The sequence below is a fragment of the Larimichthys crocea genome, chromosome III (assembly GCF_000972845.2).
Source record: "Larimichthys crocea isolate SSNF chromosome III, L_crocea_2.0, whole genome shotgun sequence".
In the NCBI taxonomy this organism is placed as follows: Eukaryota; Metazoa; Chordata; class Actinopteri; family Sciaenidae; genus Larimichthys; species Larimichthys crocea.
This window is the reverse complement of record NC_040013.1, coordinates 9030355-9049370: the sequence shown is the minus strand read 5'-3', so window position 1 is coordinate 9049370 and position 19016 is coordinate 9030355. Positions and strand designations below refer to the sequence as shown.

At 41.6% G+C, this 19016-nt stretch overlaps 1 protein-coding gene across 1 annotated transcript in view; it reads right to left on the bottom strand.

Moving 5' to 3' along the window:
* LOC104933960 (adhesion G protein-coupled receptor L3-like) overlaps positions 1–19016 on the bottom strand; it is a 136224-nt gene that overhangs the window by 84090 nt on the left and 33118 nt on the right. Inside the window, 1 exon segment of the mRNA XM_027278472.1 lies at positions 11935–12044. Coding sequence (XP_027134273.1) covers positions 11935–12044 — 110 coding nt within the window.

Below are 19016 nucleotides of genomic sequence, written 5' to 3'. Positions count from 1 at the left end.
ATGCTCTTTTCCACCAATGCCCGGCTTCACACACAGTTGCACACAGGCACACCTGGAAGCATCCAGTAACAGCACTCTTATCTTCTGCCCACTGAGAAGGCAGTTTGCTAAGGCACCTCAATGCTACTCATTCACTCCCTGATATAGATTTATCTCAGGATTAGTTCAGGGACAGAAACTGCTGCCCGCACATATCTCGGAAACATCCTTGCCTAAGATGAATGGTAATTAGTAAATATAAAGTAGAAAGAGTCAATCGGTCAAGTACCAGGCAGTAGTTTGGTTGAATACATTACTTGGTCGGGTTGGGGAAAATTCTGGAACAGGTTTGGGCTAAACAATACTTACTGAACCGTGTGCATGCAGCTGTAATGGTTTGGCTGCGGTGTGGTTCACCGTGCCAAGCACACAAAGCTGGAAAAGACAACACGGCTGATTCTGCAGCTTTCCTAATTGGTCAAGCGGTTGTACCAAATTTAATAAGCTGAACCTATATGTATGGTTTCCCTTTAAAAAATCACACGTTTTTTTCTTTCTTTCCAGGTTATAAAAGAAAAATGATCATGACAATCACAAAGTGTGTGCACGTAATTCAATAAACAGACAGACGCTGTCGAATGCACCCTGCTGTTCGCCATACCATATTCTATAGATTCAATTATAATGTCACTGCATAATGCAGCCCATACTGTATTTGTTCCGATAGTGCAATATTTCAAATATAATTTTCACCTGAGAAGTCGCTCTGCATACTTATTGTTCGTCTGCTTCCTGCTTCAGGCACACGCCGAGCAGCTAACAATGGGGACCTTTAGCGACTGTGACCCTGTCAGTGTAGCGGCAGCTGTATGGATTTTCATTTGAAAATTAACGCTTCCCAATTTCACACTAATGGTTGAGAGGTATCAGAATGGTATCATTAGCCGCTAATAGAGATCAGGGCAGAATGGCTGCAATTTTTTTTGCAATATCCCCCTCCTTTTTTTTCCCCCATTCCCTCTCTCAAGCAAGGAGTTGCAGAGTGCAAACCCTTAACTCCATCCCATCAGCTTTTAATTAATGACACAAATTACGGGGCTTTGAATAGCATGTGCCTAAGGATGGGGGAGGACACGCAGGCTACCATCCTCTTTCTCTGTATTCTCTGTTCTCTCCTTCATTTTTTTCTCCTATCATTTCCCTCGGTTGTGCTCCATGAGTCCCCATGCCATCATTACAGGTTCCATTTCTAAACACCCCTCTTTTTTCCTTCAACCACTTGTCTGCTCTCTTTGTGCTCTTTCTCATACTTATTCAATCTCCTCCCTAGCGTCTCTTCTCTGTCTTCATCGCTTTCGCTCTCCCTCCACTGGGAAGCTGCTATGCTATCTTATAACCTGGACAATGCAGGATGGGTGTATGTGTGTGTGTGTGTGTGTGTGTGCGCGTGTACCTGTGTGCACGCATGTGTGTGGTGTGTTTGTCTCTCTTTGAGGGACAGGTGCAAGGACTTGGCGCTCATCCAACCCGCTACCCCACGTGGGACCGACCAACAGAGGGAGAAAAGACAAGTGCAGCCCAGGAAAAACAAAATTAAATACATTTTTGTGGAACATAGCGGCAACTGGAGCAGAAATAACCTAATTGCACCTCCTAAAATATATCTTGATTTTCAAGGACCTTGAAATTATGGAGGAGAGCAAGGGGTGGGGGGGGACGGATCGTGGGTGGGGGGAAGGAAAAGGGAAAAGGGTGTTTAGTCTGGCGTGTGGCTGGACTGGTGGAGCACCATTGAGAAAAAAAAAGGAGAAAAAAAAGACAAGGGAATGGAAAAGGAGCTTTGATTAGTAGGGTGATCATTAAAAGGAGAGACCCCTGAAGAGACCAATCCTAATTAGTGCTATATCCTCGACACTTGGCACCCCAACGAGTCTTTCAGACATGTGGTGCCTGAGTGTGTGTGTGTGGGTACCAGTTGGAGGAAACACCGAGATAAAAGCTTAGCTTGTGTTATATAAAGGGAAAGGTTTATGAACATTACTAGAAGCTTGTTCGGTGGCAAGAGCATCTTTTCCAATAGTTGTGGAGTGGGCATATTTTTGTCTGCGGCAACTTGCAAATGTGATGTGAACAAAGCAGAACCCAGGACAAAACAAACTAAATGTCCAGATTCACCCCTTTCACACCCCAATTTATCCACATTGGTAATCACGTTTAGGGGTGCAAGCTCTTGACATTTCAGAAACTTAAGAGGCACGTGTAGCTTCAGTCACCACTTGAACTCAGAATATAACAAGTAAATGCTCCAATTTTCATGGATAAAGTAACATAAGAAAATAGCTTGTCGTTCTGCTTTTGCAATGGGCAGGACAGTTGGATGTCTCGTCGAGAATCACAAGCGTCTGGCACATTTTCCTTGAGGAACAAAAAGAAAAAAAAAAAAGACTGGCTCCCTAATCACCCTTCCTTTCTTGGATGCCAAAGCAAACCAGAAGGAGGAAATGCCATCATTGGCAAGAAAAAAAAAAAAATCTCTGAAAAACTTACACATCTCCCGAGTTTGCCAATTGACAAATGTTCTGTTATTGTACATCAGTTATCTAGGATGGATTTGCTAAAGACCAATGCTCTTTTTCCACCAATGCCCGGCTTCACACACAGTTGCACACAGGCACACCTGGAAGCAGTCCAGTACAAGCACTCTTATCTTCTGCCCACTGAGAAGCAGTTTGCTCTAAGGCACCTCAATGCTACTCATTCACTCCCTGATATAGATTTATCTCAGGATTAGTTCAGGGACAGAAAACTGCTGCCCGCACATATCTCGGAACATCCTTTGCCTATAGATGAATAGGTAATTAGTAAATATAAATAGGTAAAAGAGTCAATCGGTCAAGTACCAGGCAGTAGTTTTGTTGAATACATTACTTGGTCGGGTTGGGGAAAATTCTGGCAACAGGTTTAGGGCTAAACAATAACTTACTGAACCGTGTGCATGCAGCTTGTAATGGTTTGGCTGCGGTGTGGTTCACCGTGCCAAGCACACAAAGCTGGAAAAGACAACACGGCTGATTCTGCAGCTTTCCTAATTGGTCAAGCTGTTGTACCAAATTTAATAAGCTGAACCTATATGTATGGTTTCCCTTTAAAAAATCACACGTTTTTTTCTTTCTTTCCAGGTTTATAAAATGAAAAATGATCATGACAATCACAAAGTGTGTGCACGTAATTCAATAATACAGACAGACGCTGTCGAATGCACCCTGCTGTTCAGCCATACCATATTCTATAGAATTCAATTATAATGTCACTGCATAATGCAGCCCATACTGTATTTGTTCGCATAGTGCATAATTTCAAATATAATTTTCACCTGAGAAGTCGCTCTGCATACTTATTGTTCGTCTGCTTCCTGCTTCAGGCACACGCCGAGCAGCTAACAATGGGGACCTTTAGCGACTGTGACCCTGTCATGTGAGCGGCAGCTGTATGGATTTTCATTTGAATAATTAACGCTTCCCAATTTCACACTAATGGTTGAGAGGTATCAGAATGGTATCATTAGCCGCTAATAGAGATTCATGGCAGAATGGCTGCAATATTTTTTGCAATATCCCCCTCCTTTTTTTTCCCCCATTCCCTCTCTCAAGCAAGGAGTTGCAGAGTGCAAACCCCTTAACTCCATCCCATCAGCTTTTTAATTAATGACACAAATTACGGGGCTTTGAATAGCATGTGCCTAAGGATGGGGGAGGACACGCAGGCTACCATCTCTCTTTCTCTGTATTCTCTGTTCATCTCCTTCATTTTTTTTCTCCTATCATTTCCCTCGGTTGCTGCTCATGAGTCTCCCATGCCATCATTACAGGTTCCATTTCTCAACACCCCTCTTTTTCCTTCAACCACTTGTCTGCTCTCTTTGTGCTCCTTTCTCATACTTATTCAATCTCCTCCCTAGCGTCTCTTCTCTGTCTTCATCGCTTTCGCTCTCCCTCCTACTGGGAAGCTGCTATGCTATCTTATAACCTTGACAATGCAGGATGCTGTGTATGTGTGTGTGTGTGTGTGTGTGTGCGCTTGTACTTCTGTGTGCACGCATGTGTGTGTGTGTTTGTCTCTCTTTGAGGGACAGGTGCAAGGACTTGGCGCTCATCCAACCCGCTACCCACGTGGGACCGACCAACAGAGGGAGAAAAGACAAGTGCAGCCCAGGAAAAACAAAATTAAATACATTTTTGTGGAACATAGCGGCAACTGGAGCAGAAATAACCTAATTGCACCTCCTAAAATATATCTTGATTTTCAAGGACCTTGAAATTATGGAGGAGAGCAGAGGGTTGGGGGGGGACGGATCGTGGGTGGGGGGAAGGAAAAGGGAAAAGGGTGTTTAGTCTGGCGTGTGGCTGGACTGGTGGAGCACCATTGAGAAAAAAAAAAGGAGAAAAAAAAGACAAGGGAATGGAAAAGGAGCTTTGATTAGTAGGGTGATCATTAAAAGGAGAGACCCCCTGAAGAGACCAATCTCTAATTAGTGCTATATCCTCGACACTTGGCACCCCAACGAGTCTTTCAGACATGTGTGCCTGAGTGTGTGTGTGTGGGTAGCAGTTGGAGGAAACACCGAGATAAAAGCTTAGCTTGTGTTATATAAATGGAAATGTTTATGGACATTACTAGAAGCTTGTTCGGTGTGCAAGAGCATCTTTTACAATATGTTGGAGTGGGCATATTTTTGTCTGCGGCAACTTGCAAATGTGATTGAACAAAGCAGAACCCAGGACAGAACAAACTAAATGTCCAGATTCACCCCTTTCACACCCCAATTTATCCACATTGGTAATCGCAGTGTCCCTGTGCAATTATCTCGCCTCTCAACTGAGAAAATAATTGTCTTTTTAGAAGAAGAAGAAGTACTTGTTAATCCTGCACTAAAACTGCCTTTTTTTTATAACGTTATTGTGATTTTTATAATGAAAATGTAAACATTATGTAATAGCAGATAAACAGCTATATAGCTACAGTTATTTATTATTATATGTTATTAAATCGGAGCGACTGACATTTTATTTTTTTATGCGATGACAGTAAACAAGTAAGGCTGGGTGATAAACAAATAACTTTTAATTTGAACGTTATACTGAGAATATGATCGTAGTGTGTTGTTACAAAATCCTGTAGTCTAAATTAATCATTTCTGACAAACAGCGACTGAAAATAAAATGAGCTGCTGCATTTGAGTTTGAAGACCTTTGTCTGGTGTAATGCATAGCAGTCATCTTAATAAACATTAATAATAACAAATAGAATTTTAGTCACAAATTACACATTATATATTGTACATACAGAGTATATATAATATATTCTGACTGGTATCACAACACAGTTTTTAACCATATTTTCCAGCCCTGTAAACATGTGCCTTCACATTCTGGCTCCAGCACACATATCTGCTCCATATCTTGTTGTGTTGTCCTTTGAGAAAAAGGAAGATATTTATATTTCATAGTTTTGAAGCCTGTAGCCAATCAAATGATTTCTTTTTAAACTGTGTTTGCATAAACTTATAAATCAGTACTATTATCGTTCAATTATCGGTAGATGGTCAATGAATTTCAGACAGATTTTACACATTTAGCTTTCCACTAGCTAATGCCTCCTTATCTACAAACAAAGACATGTCTTGTCCTGCAACTTAGCTTGTTGAATGGTCTCTCAAACAAACTGTACTACTAATGTCCATTTGCAGGCTAGATAGCCAATTAGTGAGTCAGATGTAATATAAGCACATTAAACTGCTTAAAGAAACTTGTGAAGATCTGCCAGGGTAGAAGCTGCTGTGGTCCCTGTGCTTTTTCCTAACAAATGCTGTCTGTCATTGGCTTATAAGCTATAGATACCAGCCTATGTTTGTTTACTTGGTTTCTTTGTGTGCTGCACCAAATGAGACTGTAAGCTAAACTGTCCATCAAGCACCAACACTGACTCAGAGGCTCGCAGGGAAAATTAGTCATTTTAATAGATTTCTCAAGACCATTTTTTTTCTTCAGTGTTTTTAATTTATTTTTTATTTTTAAAGCACAATGACTAATTTTGATTTCAGTTGGACTATGAGATGTAAATCCCTCTAAAAACAGCACTTGTGAGGACTATGAGATGTAAATCCCTCTAAAAACAGCACTTGTGACAAGAACCAATCTCTGCAAATTCAGGCCACGGCACCACAGTGTGAATCTGTCGTGTGAGATATGTGACAGAAAGTCGTAGTCATCAGAGCTCGCTGTGCGGGTTAGGGAGTGGTCAGCTGTCACTGAGTGATGTGATGACATTACAGGCTCCCGTCATACATGGTAAAAAGTGGAGCTGGTCACTCAGGTGGGGAAGGGAGCTGTCTGAACAAGAAGGCTAATGCTCACTGGCATTTCAGCAGGGAGTGATGAGGGGTGTGGTTGTGTGATCTATCTGCTGTCACGGTGTCGACCCCCACACTAGACCTAATGAGCGTGGACTGGAGAACTCAAGGGCAAAAAGCCACTGAACTTCCATACAATCTGCTCAGTAGATTTTCTGATAACATCGAATGGAGTGATCTGCTCTTCAAGAAGCTTAAAAGTTGCTGCAAGATTATCCGAGGCAAAGAGAACTGCCGGGGTAGCCTGCCGATGATGTTTGAATACTGAGTCAGGGAAACTACCAAACCATTTGAACATCAGCCAAGACATGATTTTGATTAATAATGTAAAATCATTTGGTAGAGTTTTTAAAACAATGAGCTCCCCTGACAAGACACACAACCAATCGCGGTGTCCACATTACAGCCATGAAGCGCCTTCCTGGTCACACAGGTGGTGTTTACCTTCGGTGTGACCACTGCATAATGGGCCCTGTAATCACACCACATTTTGCCCAAGCTGCATTGTAAGTGATAGCCATGTGTAGAGCATCGATTTCATGGTTTCACCTGCCAACACAGAAGGACAGAGATTGGTAGCAGGTGCTGAGTAAAACATGCCAAAACAATCTACTCCTGTTATTCGTCGAGGGCCCCCTGAACCTGTTAGGTGTGTTATTATTAGCGAAATGAATTAAAAACCAATTAGCTAAGTTGGAAATGAAAGAACTCGACAAATTACATGGCAAGTTTTTATGAGGTACGAGCTCAGGATTACACCGATCCGTTCAAATTGGAGAATTGATTGCATGATTATATGTCCTGGCTTAGCTTCCAAAGTGTGAGAAATATCTGACAGGGCTGAGCTGGATCCCACTGTGCGAGACAGGATTTTACATTGTCCTTATTAGCTACAAACAGTGGGGGGAACTAGTGGCTTATGTATAGCAGCAGACTGCCGGCAGGTTTTCTTCCTTTGTTCTCCCACCCTCTTCTTGTGTGTGCCTTTCTGTCTCTCACTTTTCCTCCACCTCATCTGCCATACACACTGAAAGTGTCAATTTTTGAAAAGTGAACTGAACAAAAGCGTTTCCCTGAAAGGACGAGTAATTATCCCCTACCTCATTTTTTTTTATTTTTAGGAATGAGGGGTTTGACCGCTCGCTTGGACCAAATCAGTCAACTTACCATGGAAACTACACAGAAAGGTAGATCTAATTACTGAAGGGAGATGGCTGATGCCCCGGGAGAAGGACAGGAAAGGTAACATCAAGCTGTCAACAACTGAAAGAGTCTTTCAGCGACAGAGCAAGTTTGAATGCACTCTCTTGTGTGACAAGTCTGAGAATTCGAAGGGCCACTGAGGGGATGTAACGGCTTCATTACTGCTGAGGAAGAACACTGGGTAGGTGGGAAAGAGAGACACAGTTGTGTTGACCTCTTATGAGCTCGACCTTTGGGAGGAGCTGTTAAAGCGAAAGTTACACAGAGAAGGACGGAGCAAGCGGGGGAGAAAGGTTTTAATAAGGCACTAAGAGAATAGACACTCGTCTCTCCGCTGAACCATGGAAAGTCAAGGTGAGAGGGCGGGACGGAGACAGATGTCAGCCACGGGAGCACAGTCATGTTTATGAGTCATCATAAAGGGTCAGCACGTCACTTCTGCCTGAGGGTAGCCTTACTAATCTGTAAAGTGCATGTGGGAACATGCACAAACTGCACTAGCACAAAGAGGAAAGAGTCCTCTGGCAGATGAAAAATGAATGTACCCTAATGTTGACAAGACGCCGCCATGACCTACAGGATGTGAAGATGCAAATGACATTCAGTTTTATGTTTTAAGTACATTTTTTTAAAATCCAGTATGTATCAATTTCTTTTTTATTGTTTCACCTTTCTATTTTACCTCCCTTATTGTTCAATATGATGCTATTCCCCAAAAGTAACACAGCTCATATCAAATAATTATTCAGATGGAAGCTCAAATGATAATATGATGGATTGCCGTGTGCTGTGGTACCGCCACACAGGACAGGCAAACACTGCCACTCTTAGTGGTAATTGTTGTAACATTTTTTTTCCCATTACAACTGATGGAGCGGATCAAATTGCAAATTAATAAAATCAATATTGTATCTGCGGCATGTGTCCATCGATTTAGCACACTTCTCTGCCATTATTAACGGCACATCTGATTGTACAATCTCGCCGGCTTATAAAGATATGGAGAAGAGAGCGGTAATTTATCCTTAAAGAAAAGAGGCTCCCCAAGCTGAATACAGATAAAAGCTGTCAGTGAAGGTGGTAGGGAAGGGAGGGAGGGGCAGCTGAGATTGCACAGTGAGGGAACGGAGGGAGAAAATAAAGGGATATAGGGGGGGGGAGAAGCAGTGAGAGCACTTAAAGGACAAAATGTAAGTGAAAGCGAGGGAGACTTGGAAGAAAAAGAGTAGTAGGACGGAGAGGGAGAGCTTGTCAGTGGAATACAAAGTCAAGACTTCACCACTGAAGGAGAGTTGGGAGTCATGGGTGGCTGCTCCTCTTATTAGACACTCAAATCCTTCAGTCTGTCTCAGGCACTCGGTAAGGAGACTTCTGTTAAAAGCCCATCCACAATTGAGCAGTCATTTCTAAAACACTACCCTTTTTCCAATGTAAATACCAAACTAACTTGTCCTAAATTAATGAGCAACTACTCAGCCTTTTCTTGGAGATTTCAACAGGCGATGACAATTGATCTCTAGTAGTTCATGATTAATTATGCAACGCAGGTAGTAAAAATTTAACAAGACACAAAGAACTGTCTCCAGTTCTGGCTCATTCAAGCCAAAAAAGGATCTGATTGCTTTGTTTGGGAGGAAGGAAAGAGTCCACTAGGCTGTCACAGATGAATTGAATTCACACCCTGCGATAAAATGTGTCTCAAAGTCCGTCTCCGGTGACCGTTTGTGATTACACTTTGCTTCCCTGCTCAAATTAATATACAAATAAACGCCTACATGACTTCTGCAAAGTTTATGCATTGCCAGCAGATTTTTTTATCCTGTGATGGCTCTGGGCACAATCCATAGTTACACCAGACAAGGTGCCCCCTGCTTCCCTCCCTGGTGCACCCTTAATAGGCGGCCTCGATGTTACTGGAACAAAGCTGCCAGAAGCAGTTTTCAAACAATTCAGTAGACTGTTACATGTTTCGATGTTGCTTTTGTAAAAGAAGTTGAGTATATTATCATAAAAGAAGGTAGAAGGTAGGTAGTGGAGGCATACAACTAAATAGGAATGCCACGGTCCCATGGGAATTTCCGTTGGGCAGCACAGCTATTACTTTGTGTCACAGGGATCAGAACAGGGTGGCAAAACCAAGCCTCTGCACTGAATGGGAGCCTTTTTTACATTGTGGCAAAATGTATGAGTATGTCCTTCATATAAATTCAGAAAAGTGACATCAGTAGCCTTAAGTGAAAGTAATGGAATCAGGATGTGATGGGACTGGGACTGACATAAGCTATTTAACCGTGGGATATCGAGTAGAAATAATTTAGGATTGGGCAAAGGGAATAAAAACGAACCACTCCTGTGTCAGCCTCTAGTAGTAGAAGGTGTGTAATCAAGTCTATGAACTGGGAATGTTGTGGGTGTTCTGGATCCCACAGGATTCCCATGGGACAGGAAGTGTCACCAGGATTAGGCTAGGACAGCAAAACCAACCCTTTATGTTTGCCAAACTAAACTGGCAACAAAAGCAGGATGGGGCAGAACAAGATAAAAGAGTATCACTGCAGTTTCACCCTCCAGTGGGCAATGATCACCATCTGACTACAACCAAAGGGAGCAAGGCTGCCCTGAAGGGGTTGGTGTAAAAAAAGTAAAAACAAAAATACTCGCACACTGCCAGTTCCCAACACTGGGACAATGTCCATCTTGACTTCTATAAGTAAAAATATTAAAACAATGGCGTGCTAAGTTGAAAATCGGAGTAGATGGAAGCATTGTTTTGACAAAATGGTCAAACATGCATAACAGGTTACCAATCAGGGAAGATGGAAAGTCACTTGGAACAAATGAAGTTTTGAAGTTTTTCTGTCCATTACAGCAGCTTTGGTTGGGTCAGTGTTCTACATGGACACCTTGGAAAGACACTGACTTTGGGTGGCTGAGATAGCAAAATGTGGATACTGCAAAGAGTCACCCATTGCCAGCATTGATTCACTGGTAGAAATGGTTTTTACTTCACACCATGAAAGCTTCCATCGGGCATCCTGCTGAGGGAGCCATGTAAGGACATCAAAAGTTAAAAAGATGGTTTTGATTTGAATTTGGACCAATAGGGTTCGCTTGAACCTAGAAAGCTGCAGACTACAAAGACAAATGTCCAAGACAAAATATTTCCAGTTGTATATAATTTCTGATCGAGCCATGCAATATGTCAGGACTTTGGCAGACATAATTATGCTGACTTTAGTGTTCCACTCCAAAGGTCATTCTAACACAATACCTAAGGTCGTATTGCAATGTCCATGCCACTTCCTCTGACCTCACCTGGACTTCCTCACTGTGTGCTCATCCTGTCAACCCCATGCTGATCCTTCCATTCCCCACCTAAATGTTTCCACTCAAGTTATGTGCAGCCAGACAGTGTTTTTCACCTGCTGCACTAATTAAATCCTTTTTATTTACTCACTTTAGAGATGCCTCACTAGGCTCAACATTTACTGGAGTCCAATGAGCTGAACTGAACCGAAAACAACAAGTATGTTTCATTTTGATTAAAGTCAAACGGCCTTTCTTGCTGTTACGCTAACAGAGACATGACATGATCAGACATGATTCCTCAAAGATATTAAAGTGCTGTGAACTGGGGAAGCTGATGGGAGATGATGGGAAGGCACTGACAAGCACCATCGAAAAATGAAAAGTAGCTAACACGGTCTCTGACTGAATACATTAATGGCTAAGCAGTTTTATTCTTTTTAGCATGTTGACACAGCTGTATTATTCTCAGTGACAAATCTACACTGGTCTCAAATGACTTGCCTCTTGTATCACTTTAAAACCTTATCTACAGTATATACATGTACTGTACCTACAATCCGCTTACTTTATCATCAATAAATTATACTACCACTATCCCACAGAAGACATTGCTTGTAAAAATTGAGTATAAGCTGGCACACTGGATGAAGAAACCGAGGAAAGTGTTAAGCTCTTGTCAGTTACAACAAAGACTTTAACGTTTGATAAACAACAACATCGCGTCAATGGGTAAACATCCCTCCACGCTGATATACTGTAACACATAAACAACACTGTCAGTAATATTTTGTGTATTCATGCAGGATGTTTTTCAGATCACAGGAAACATCTCTTGTCTTCACATCCACTGCTGCGTCTTAATCTCTGCGACTAAACTGGATGACACATTCAAGAGATTTTTTGAACATTTGGAGCATTTCTAGCATGCATGTTGATTGGGTTGTTGCATTAGTCACTGCTGTTAAAAGGAAGTAAGAATGGGTAAGAGCATTAGAAGGTGCTTTAGGAGTGTGAGAGAATCAAGGAATACGTACTGTAGGGTACACATTCATATTGGACTTCCAGATATTTGTAGGTTCCAGGGCAAGGGTCAGGAAATACATCTGGTCCAGCCACAACGGCACACTGGGTCCGGTTATTACATCTGAAAACAGAGAAAAGATCATTTAAAAAAGAAAAAGAAAAATAGCAACATCAGATAATCTTGTACTTCTAAATGACCACAATGTAGAGTAGGACATTAGTCAGATGTTTAGTCTGTGGTTAATGAAGTTGAAAGTATTTAATTTTGTAGAAGAGATTATGATGATTATGAAGCTTCACTGGAGATGATTCATCCAGTCTCTTTGCTTCAGGACTGGGTAGGATTTTATATTTGGAGATGTTAAAAGCACTTTTTTACACACCAGGTTTACTTTAATTGCAATATGAAGTAGCGCTCAACTAACAAATAAATGCATTAAGTCTTCTGTGTCTCTCCAAATATAACCCTGATGTCATCATGATGTCACCAGGCTTAAAGTCTACACATTTACATCAGGGAGCCTGTATTACAAACTAGAGACGTGGAGTTTGTGAGACATTGGCATTTACCAGCCAAGGAGGGTCTAATGAAAACAGCTATAAAGTTGCATTATGGGAAGTGCAAGATTAAGTGGACCACACCAGTGACTAAAAGCCTGGATATATTAGCCTTTGCTGTTTTGATTATGACCACATTTCAAAATAAGATGCTTGTAAGTCCCCCATCTTCACTGTAGTACCAGAGAAGGTTAAACAAGGACTAGATTTAGGGCCATTTAAGATTTTGGATGTGCTCAGGTTAGTTGACTTTTAGTTAGGTAATCAAAAAGTGGAAGAGGTGGCGTAGATCTGAACATACAATACATCTTGCATTGAAACACTGGGATCTGATACATCTAGAAGAACATATTGTGAAACATTAGTTGCAGTGTTGTATGGTATTTTGTATCTATGGAGATGTACAGTATATATTTTTCTTGTTCAGTTGCTTTGTAGAAGATGGAATATTTTATTTTGTGCAAGCTATTGCTTACACATTGTAGACATTGTTTCTACCTAAAGGTCACATGACTAACTGATGGATTATATACAGTATAAGGAAACAGGAAACTGCCTCAGATACCATCCTGAATAATTCAAAGGAGTTGGAAAAAATTAGAAAAAATAAAACATGGTATATTGGGGCACCCTTCACCCTTCTTTTTAGGTTCAGGAGGCACTAGTTCCACGTCATGGACTTACAAACCAGCTTTCAACCATGTGTAGGTTATGTTGCCATTACTGCATGATGGATGGTTGTGTTGGTAAACAGGAGGGGGGTAGACACAATCAACTCAGTGCGAAATCGGCTCCAACATGAAATGTAGGTCTTCATTAAAAAACACAATTATGGCTGCTTGTGGTGTTCTCATGTGCCATTTTGTTTTTGGCAGTGATCAATCAAAGCCCCACTTCATATGCACAGAGAGCCTCTCGCCACACATCATAGCAACACTTATCTCACAACATTAACTCTTAAATGTTTTGACAAGTATTGATCTGTTGGTGCTCTGCGGGTATTTACAAAATGAAGCCCAGGATATGAAGGTCGGTCTGGTTTCTATTTGAGCACTCATTGTGTATGTGATCTTTATGAGGACTGCTGCAGCAAGCTACAGTATATACTTGATCACCATCCATCAAATCTATACTATCATTATCTTGCAATATATAAAAGGTATTTATTTCCCAGCAAGGCCGTTCACAATGTAAGTCTTGTGAAGGTCAAGGCGGGGTCTGACACAATGATTCATACGCCACAATTAAAAGGATTCTCTACACCTTAATTAACATTGATTGGCTGCCGACTAATCAATCGAACCAGTGAGGAACAAGCAAAAAGGGGCCCATCTCATTTTAAACCAACCCAGTAATGAGATATGGTCTGCCGAGTCGCTCCCATGCGAGCTTTATGGGTTCATGAACCCACGCACACCCCCACCACACACCATCACCCTTAGCCACTCACTCACTCACTCTAGTCAGCTGTCTGCAGCCTGTCCGTGCCAAAGAAGAGTTAATTCGCAGGCAGTAAATGCCAGTCAAATAAATAAGGGGTCAAGCCTATGAAACTGAGAAACAATTATAGAGGCAGGTTTCTCATCTCTACACCCTTCTTCTTTACAACCATTTCTGGTTTATTCTATTTAGAACTTGAGGGAGGGGGGGTGTAATCAGTGAGTGAGAGCACACGTTAAGATTAAGTGTCACATAGAATTAGGAGAGGGATGGATAAAAGAGATGTAACTAGCCAGAGGGGTTGGAGCAGAGACACAAACATATACACTTGCACAACTGGACAGGCAACAGAAGATCAAGCTTTTGGCTTGTTTTGCAGGTGGACAGCATGAATGTATGTTTTTTTATTAATATTATTTAATAATACTGGCCTCAAATCTAAGCTAGAACCAGATCGGGACTTTTAATCATAGTTTGTAATAACTTCCTCTTGAGGGATTAAACATCATAATGTTTATGTGGATTGCAAACTTAATCCCGGCCTTAACATTTCCCTTGACCCACATTCAAAATCCCTGTTATCACTGCTGTGCATTTTTTTTTTTTTTTTACCTCTACACACACAGCCACAAATACCTCCTCAGATCAGTTTTCCACTAGCATCTTAAAAGCTCCCGTATCTTGCAGGGTAATGAAATAAGGTGGAGAAATAATTACAATTAAATGTATCAAGTGCAAATCAATGGCAGAGTAGGAGGGCGATCGATAGCGGGAGAAGCTGCCCACACCACGTGCCACAATGAGTTCACAATTACCAATTAAGGGGGTAATTAGGATTTCATCACACACTTGACTCTGATGGAGCCCTTTGAACTAGCAGGGGGAGAGGGAAATGGATCCATTTTGAGTGATGTATTCAAATATGAATAGGAATATGTGGTTTGCATAGTCAATATAAGAGGAAGAAGACAGCAGGTGGTTGGAAACTACCACAGGCTAGATGATCTAATTGGCATCATGTTGGCATTCACTAGCAAACAAAAGGTTGAAATTATAGGTGTACAAACTCTACACTGGACACACAATGAGAGCACATGATAAAAGATTACATCTGGATGTAACCATCTATCAGAGCTAAGATTCTTTGAATTTGCAATTTGGCCACCAACTGCCCCTTTTTCATCCGCATTGCCGCTTTTCCTCCCTTGTAGCTTTATTCCTCCTGTTCCCTTGTCTGCTGTTCGTTATAACTGGCAGATTAGAGCTCAGACTGCCAGCTGACGAGGGGAGATGTGGCACAAAGCACAAGAGCCCTATGTAAGCACAAACTGTAATGACTGTAATCGCTGGCTGATCCTGCTGCTGCCTCGGATGTGGGTTGATTCCCTCCCAGTCAATTGACCACTGACACAGGACAAAAAAATAAATAAATGGACGGACAAATGGGTGAACAAATGAATCAAAGATAGAGAAAGAAAAAAAACAGGGGATGGTGCAGCTGCTGTCAAAACTAGACAGATTTGTCCACATTGGGGAGTAATAAAAGAGAATTGGTGTACACCACTGTTTCCTTTCAGAACTCAAGTGATTTATATCACAAGGAAAATACCAACCGAGTGGAAGTAGAGAAAGGTTTGCCAGCTTTTAAAAGTTCAGGAGGAAAAAAACATGCAATCTAAATCTGCTTCCAACACGAAACTTGCTTTGAGTGGTTTTTCCAGAGAATCCATATCGAAGAAGTTGGCTTGAAGTAAGTGAAATAAGAACAGAGGTGGTTTCATCTGGCGTTCTGCATTGAGGGGATGTCTCTCTGTAGAGTTCTTCGACAGTTCGTATATGTTTGATAAAACAGTTCCTGTCAGGGAGTGCAAACTCTCCCATTTGCTTTCAGTTAAAAAGAGCAAACATGTCCAAAGTGCCCAACCTCCAGGAAATTCACACACACACACATTGGCATTAGTTCTCGTGTCAAGATGAGAAAAAAGATGCACAAGGTGCTTCAGGGACTTGTGGGGTATGTGTGTGTTTGTGTGCAGAGACAAAGTGTATGTTGGTATTGTCTGATTCATGTGTACATTGCAGTGTTTGTGTGTGTGTGTGTGTGTGTGTGTGTGTCAGACTGTGTACACACTGGTGAGAGTTTGTATTAGACAGGGAGGAGAGCAGGAAAAAAAAAAGTGACGGACGGGTCAATATCCCCATCCCTCTGTTGGGACCCATTACGCTTTAGTGATGGTCTTCGCCACCCACGGTCGACTTCATTCATTATCTTTCCCAGCTGCACGCCGCAGCATCCATCTTTTCTCATTCAGGCTGTCTCCTGGCACAGCACACACACACACACACAAAAAAACAACCTTTAAGACTCCCATGAAAACCTCAAGAAAATGTTACAAGAGGAGAAGCAATGGCCTCACGTCTGTGCATTAGCTCTTGAGAAAACCAAGAAGCATTCAGAGGTAACTGCTGAGCGTCGATTGGTGTAACTATTTTACAGAAAGAGGAATGTTCAGAATCCCATTGTTCATATACAGAAGCATGCAGCTGTTGTCCTCACCTGCTTCAAGACTACCACCATCATCCCGGGTTCCAAAGAAGACCTCTCCATCCTGCTTCAACGACTACCGCCCTGTGGCACTGACCCCCATCATCATGAAGTGCTTTGAGCGGTTAGTCATGCAGCACATCAAATCCATCCTCCCTCCCTCCCTGGACCCCTACCAGTTTTCATATCAGGCCAACCGGTCCATTGATGATGCAATCTCCACCACCCTCCACTCAGCTCTCACTCACCTGGACACTAAAGACTCATATGTGAGGATGCTGTTCTTAGACTTTAGTTCAGCTTTCAACACGATCATCCCCCAGCAGCTGAAGCAGAAACTGGACTGTCTAGGACTGAACACCTCACTCTGCAACTGGTTGTTGGACTTCCTGACCGGAAGACCACAGGCAGTCCGGGTCGGCAGCAACGCATCCAGCACCATCGTGCTGAACACAGGGGCGCCCCAAGGATGTGTGCTCGGCCCGCTACTCTTCACCCTGCTGACCCACGACTGCACACCAACACACAACAGCAACCTCTTCATCAAGTTTGCGGATGAAGCAACTGTGGTGGGGCTCATCAACAACAATGAAGAGTCAAAATACAGGGATGAGGTGAGCCAAGTGGCCATGTGGTGCAGAGACAACAATCCTCTCTGAACGTGGAGAAGACGAAGGAGATTGTTGTCGACTTCCGGAGAGCCTCCATCCAGCACTCTCCACTGACCATCAACGGTGCTGCTGTGGAGAGAGTGAAGCCTGCAGTGCTTTGCGGGCGACCCCACCCACCAATTCTTTAGCCTCCTGCCTTCCGGGAGGAGAATGAGGAGAATGATAATTATGTGTATACTGTGCCATATTGCCATACTGATACTGTTAGACTGTTGTTTCTGTTTATATTGTTCATTCTGTTCATACCGCCATATTTGCCATATTTATACTATTTATATCTACTAGATTTGCCACTGTATTTTCTTCTTTTCTTTTATTTGATATTTTTTACATCTTTTACTTATCTTTTATATTTCATGTTTATTGTTTGCACCTTCTCTGTATGTCCTATACATATGGCAGCATTGATAATAAAATTGACTTGAACTTAAATGTTAAGTATCAAGTTTTCTGTTGTGGATCCTCTATAGAATAATATATCTTTCATATGTTTATATCTCAGTTATTTGGAGTTACTTTAAAAGATACTCCAAGCTGGGGATTATCAAACAAACTGTGACAACAATGCTAATGCTTTTTGCCTGAGGGTTGGGTTTATGCGATTTAATTTAGTTAAACTACAATGATTTCTTTAATTCATCCACTTAAGTGCTGTGGACCGCTACTTAACAAAGGGATTTTTCAAGCAAGAGAATTTCTGCGAACACAATTATTTTAATTATGTTCGGTTTGTTTGTCACTACAGGTGGAAAGTGGCAAAGCTATTCGTGTCATTGTGACATCTACAGTAGTTATCAGATACACAATAACCAGTCACACCAGAAAAGTTCCACTGCAAAATGAATTTGTGCTCCCTTGTGAAATGGTACTGAAGGCTTGTTGTTGTTGTGACTGCTTGCATGTTGCTTGTTTAGTTTGGTGGTAAAATAGAAAGAAAAGCTCTGTCCGTGCTGTTTCTCAGTTGGCAAAGAAAGGTTATACTGTGAAATTGGGTGGTGCGACATGGCTAACGATAGCCCCCCATTATTTTGGACTTTGTCAGCACAGAGGTTAAAGTCTCGCACTGCACGGATTTACTTTGGCTCCAGCTCCACTGAAATTATCTGATTTAAGTCAAAGCCAAAATTACGTTGTTGTAAATTGTGGTCTGACCAACCCGTAGAAGAGACCCACCAATTTTATACATCAAGGTCTGTTTACAAGTCTGGGGGAAAAACATTTGCAAGTGTGAAAACAGTTTTATACAGCCCTTTATATTCGACTGGAGCTGAAGACTACAAGTTTGAAAAGCTGAGCTTACCAGACTTCTGTAGCTAAGGAAGTGTTTGATACAATTCTGATTTATTTTTTTAATCCTTTATTTGAAACTGTCCATCATGAGTCCTACAACAATGTGCAATGTTAAATCTGTGGAGTCCTCTTTACGCTGTCTGTGCTGCTTCAGTGCATATTATAATTGATCATATTGCAAAAGTGCACAGAAATATGAACACAAAGAGACAAACATAAAAAAACAAAACAGCCTTGACAGAATCATCACCCCAGTTAAATTCCTTGAGGTATGCCTGTTTACCAACATCACCCCAGTTAAATTCCTTGAGGTATGCCTGTTTACCAACCGGCGTTTAATACATCCAGTGTCAATCAAATGGAAAAATTTTATATAATTTTTAAAAGATGATATGATAATTTTGTACTTCCCAAAACAACAACATGATCTAAAGCAAACCACTGACACTGCTCTGCTGATTATAACTACAACAGTAGTGTTTTTGTTTTGGTAGCATCTGAATGCATCAACAGCACATTATATTACATACATATATTGATTCTCCCTGAATACATCTTACATCTTCATATCCTGTCTTTCTGTCTGAGA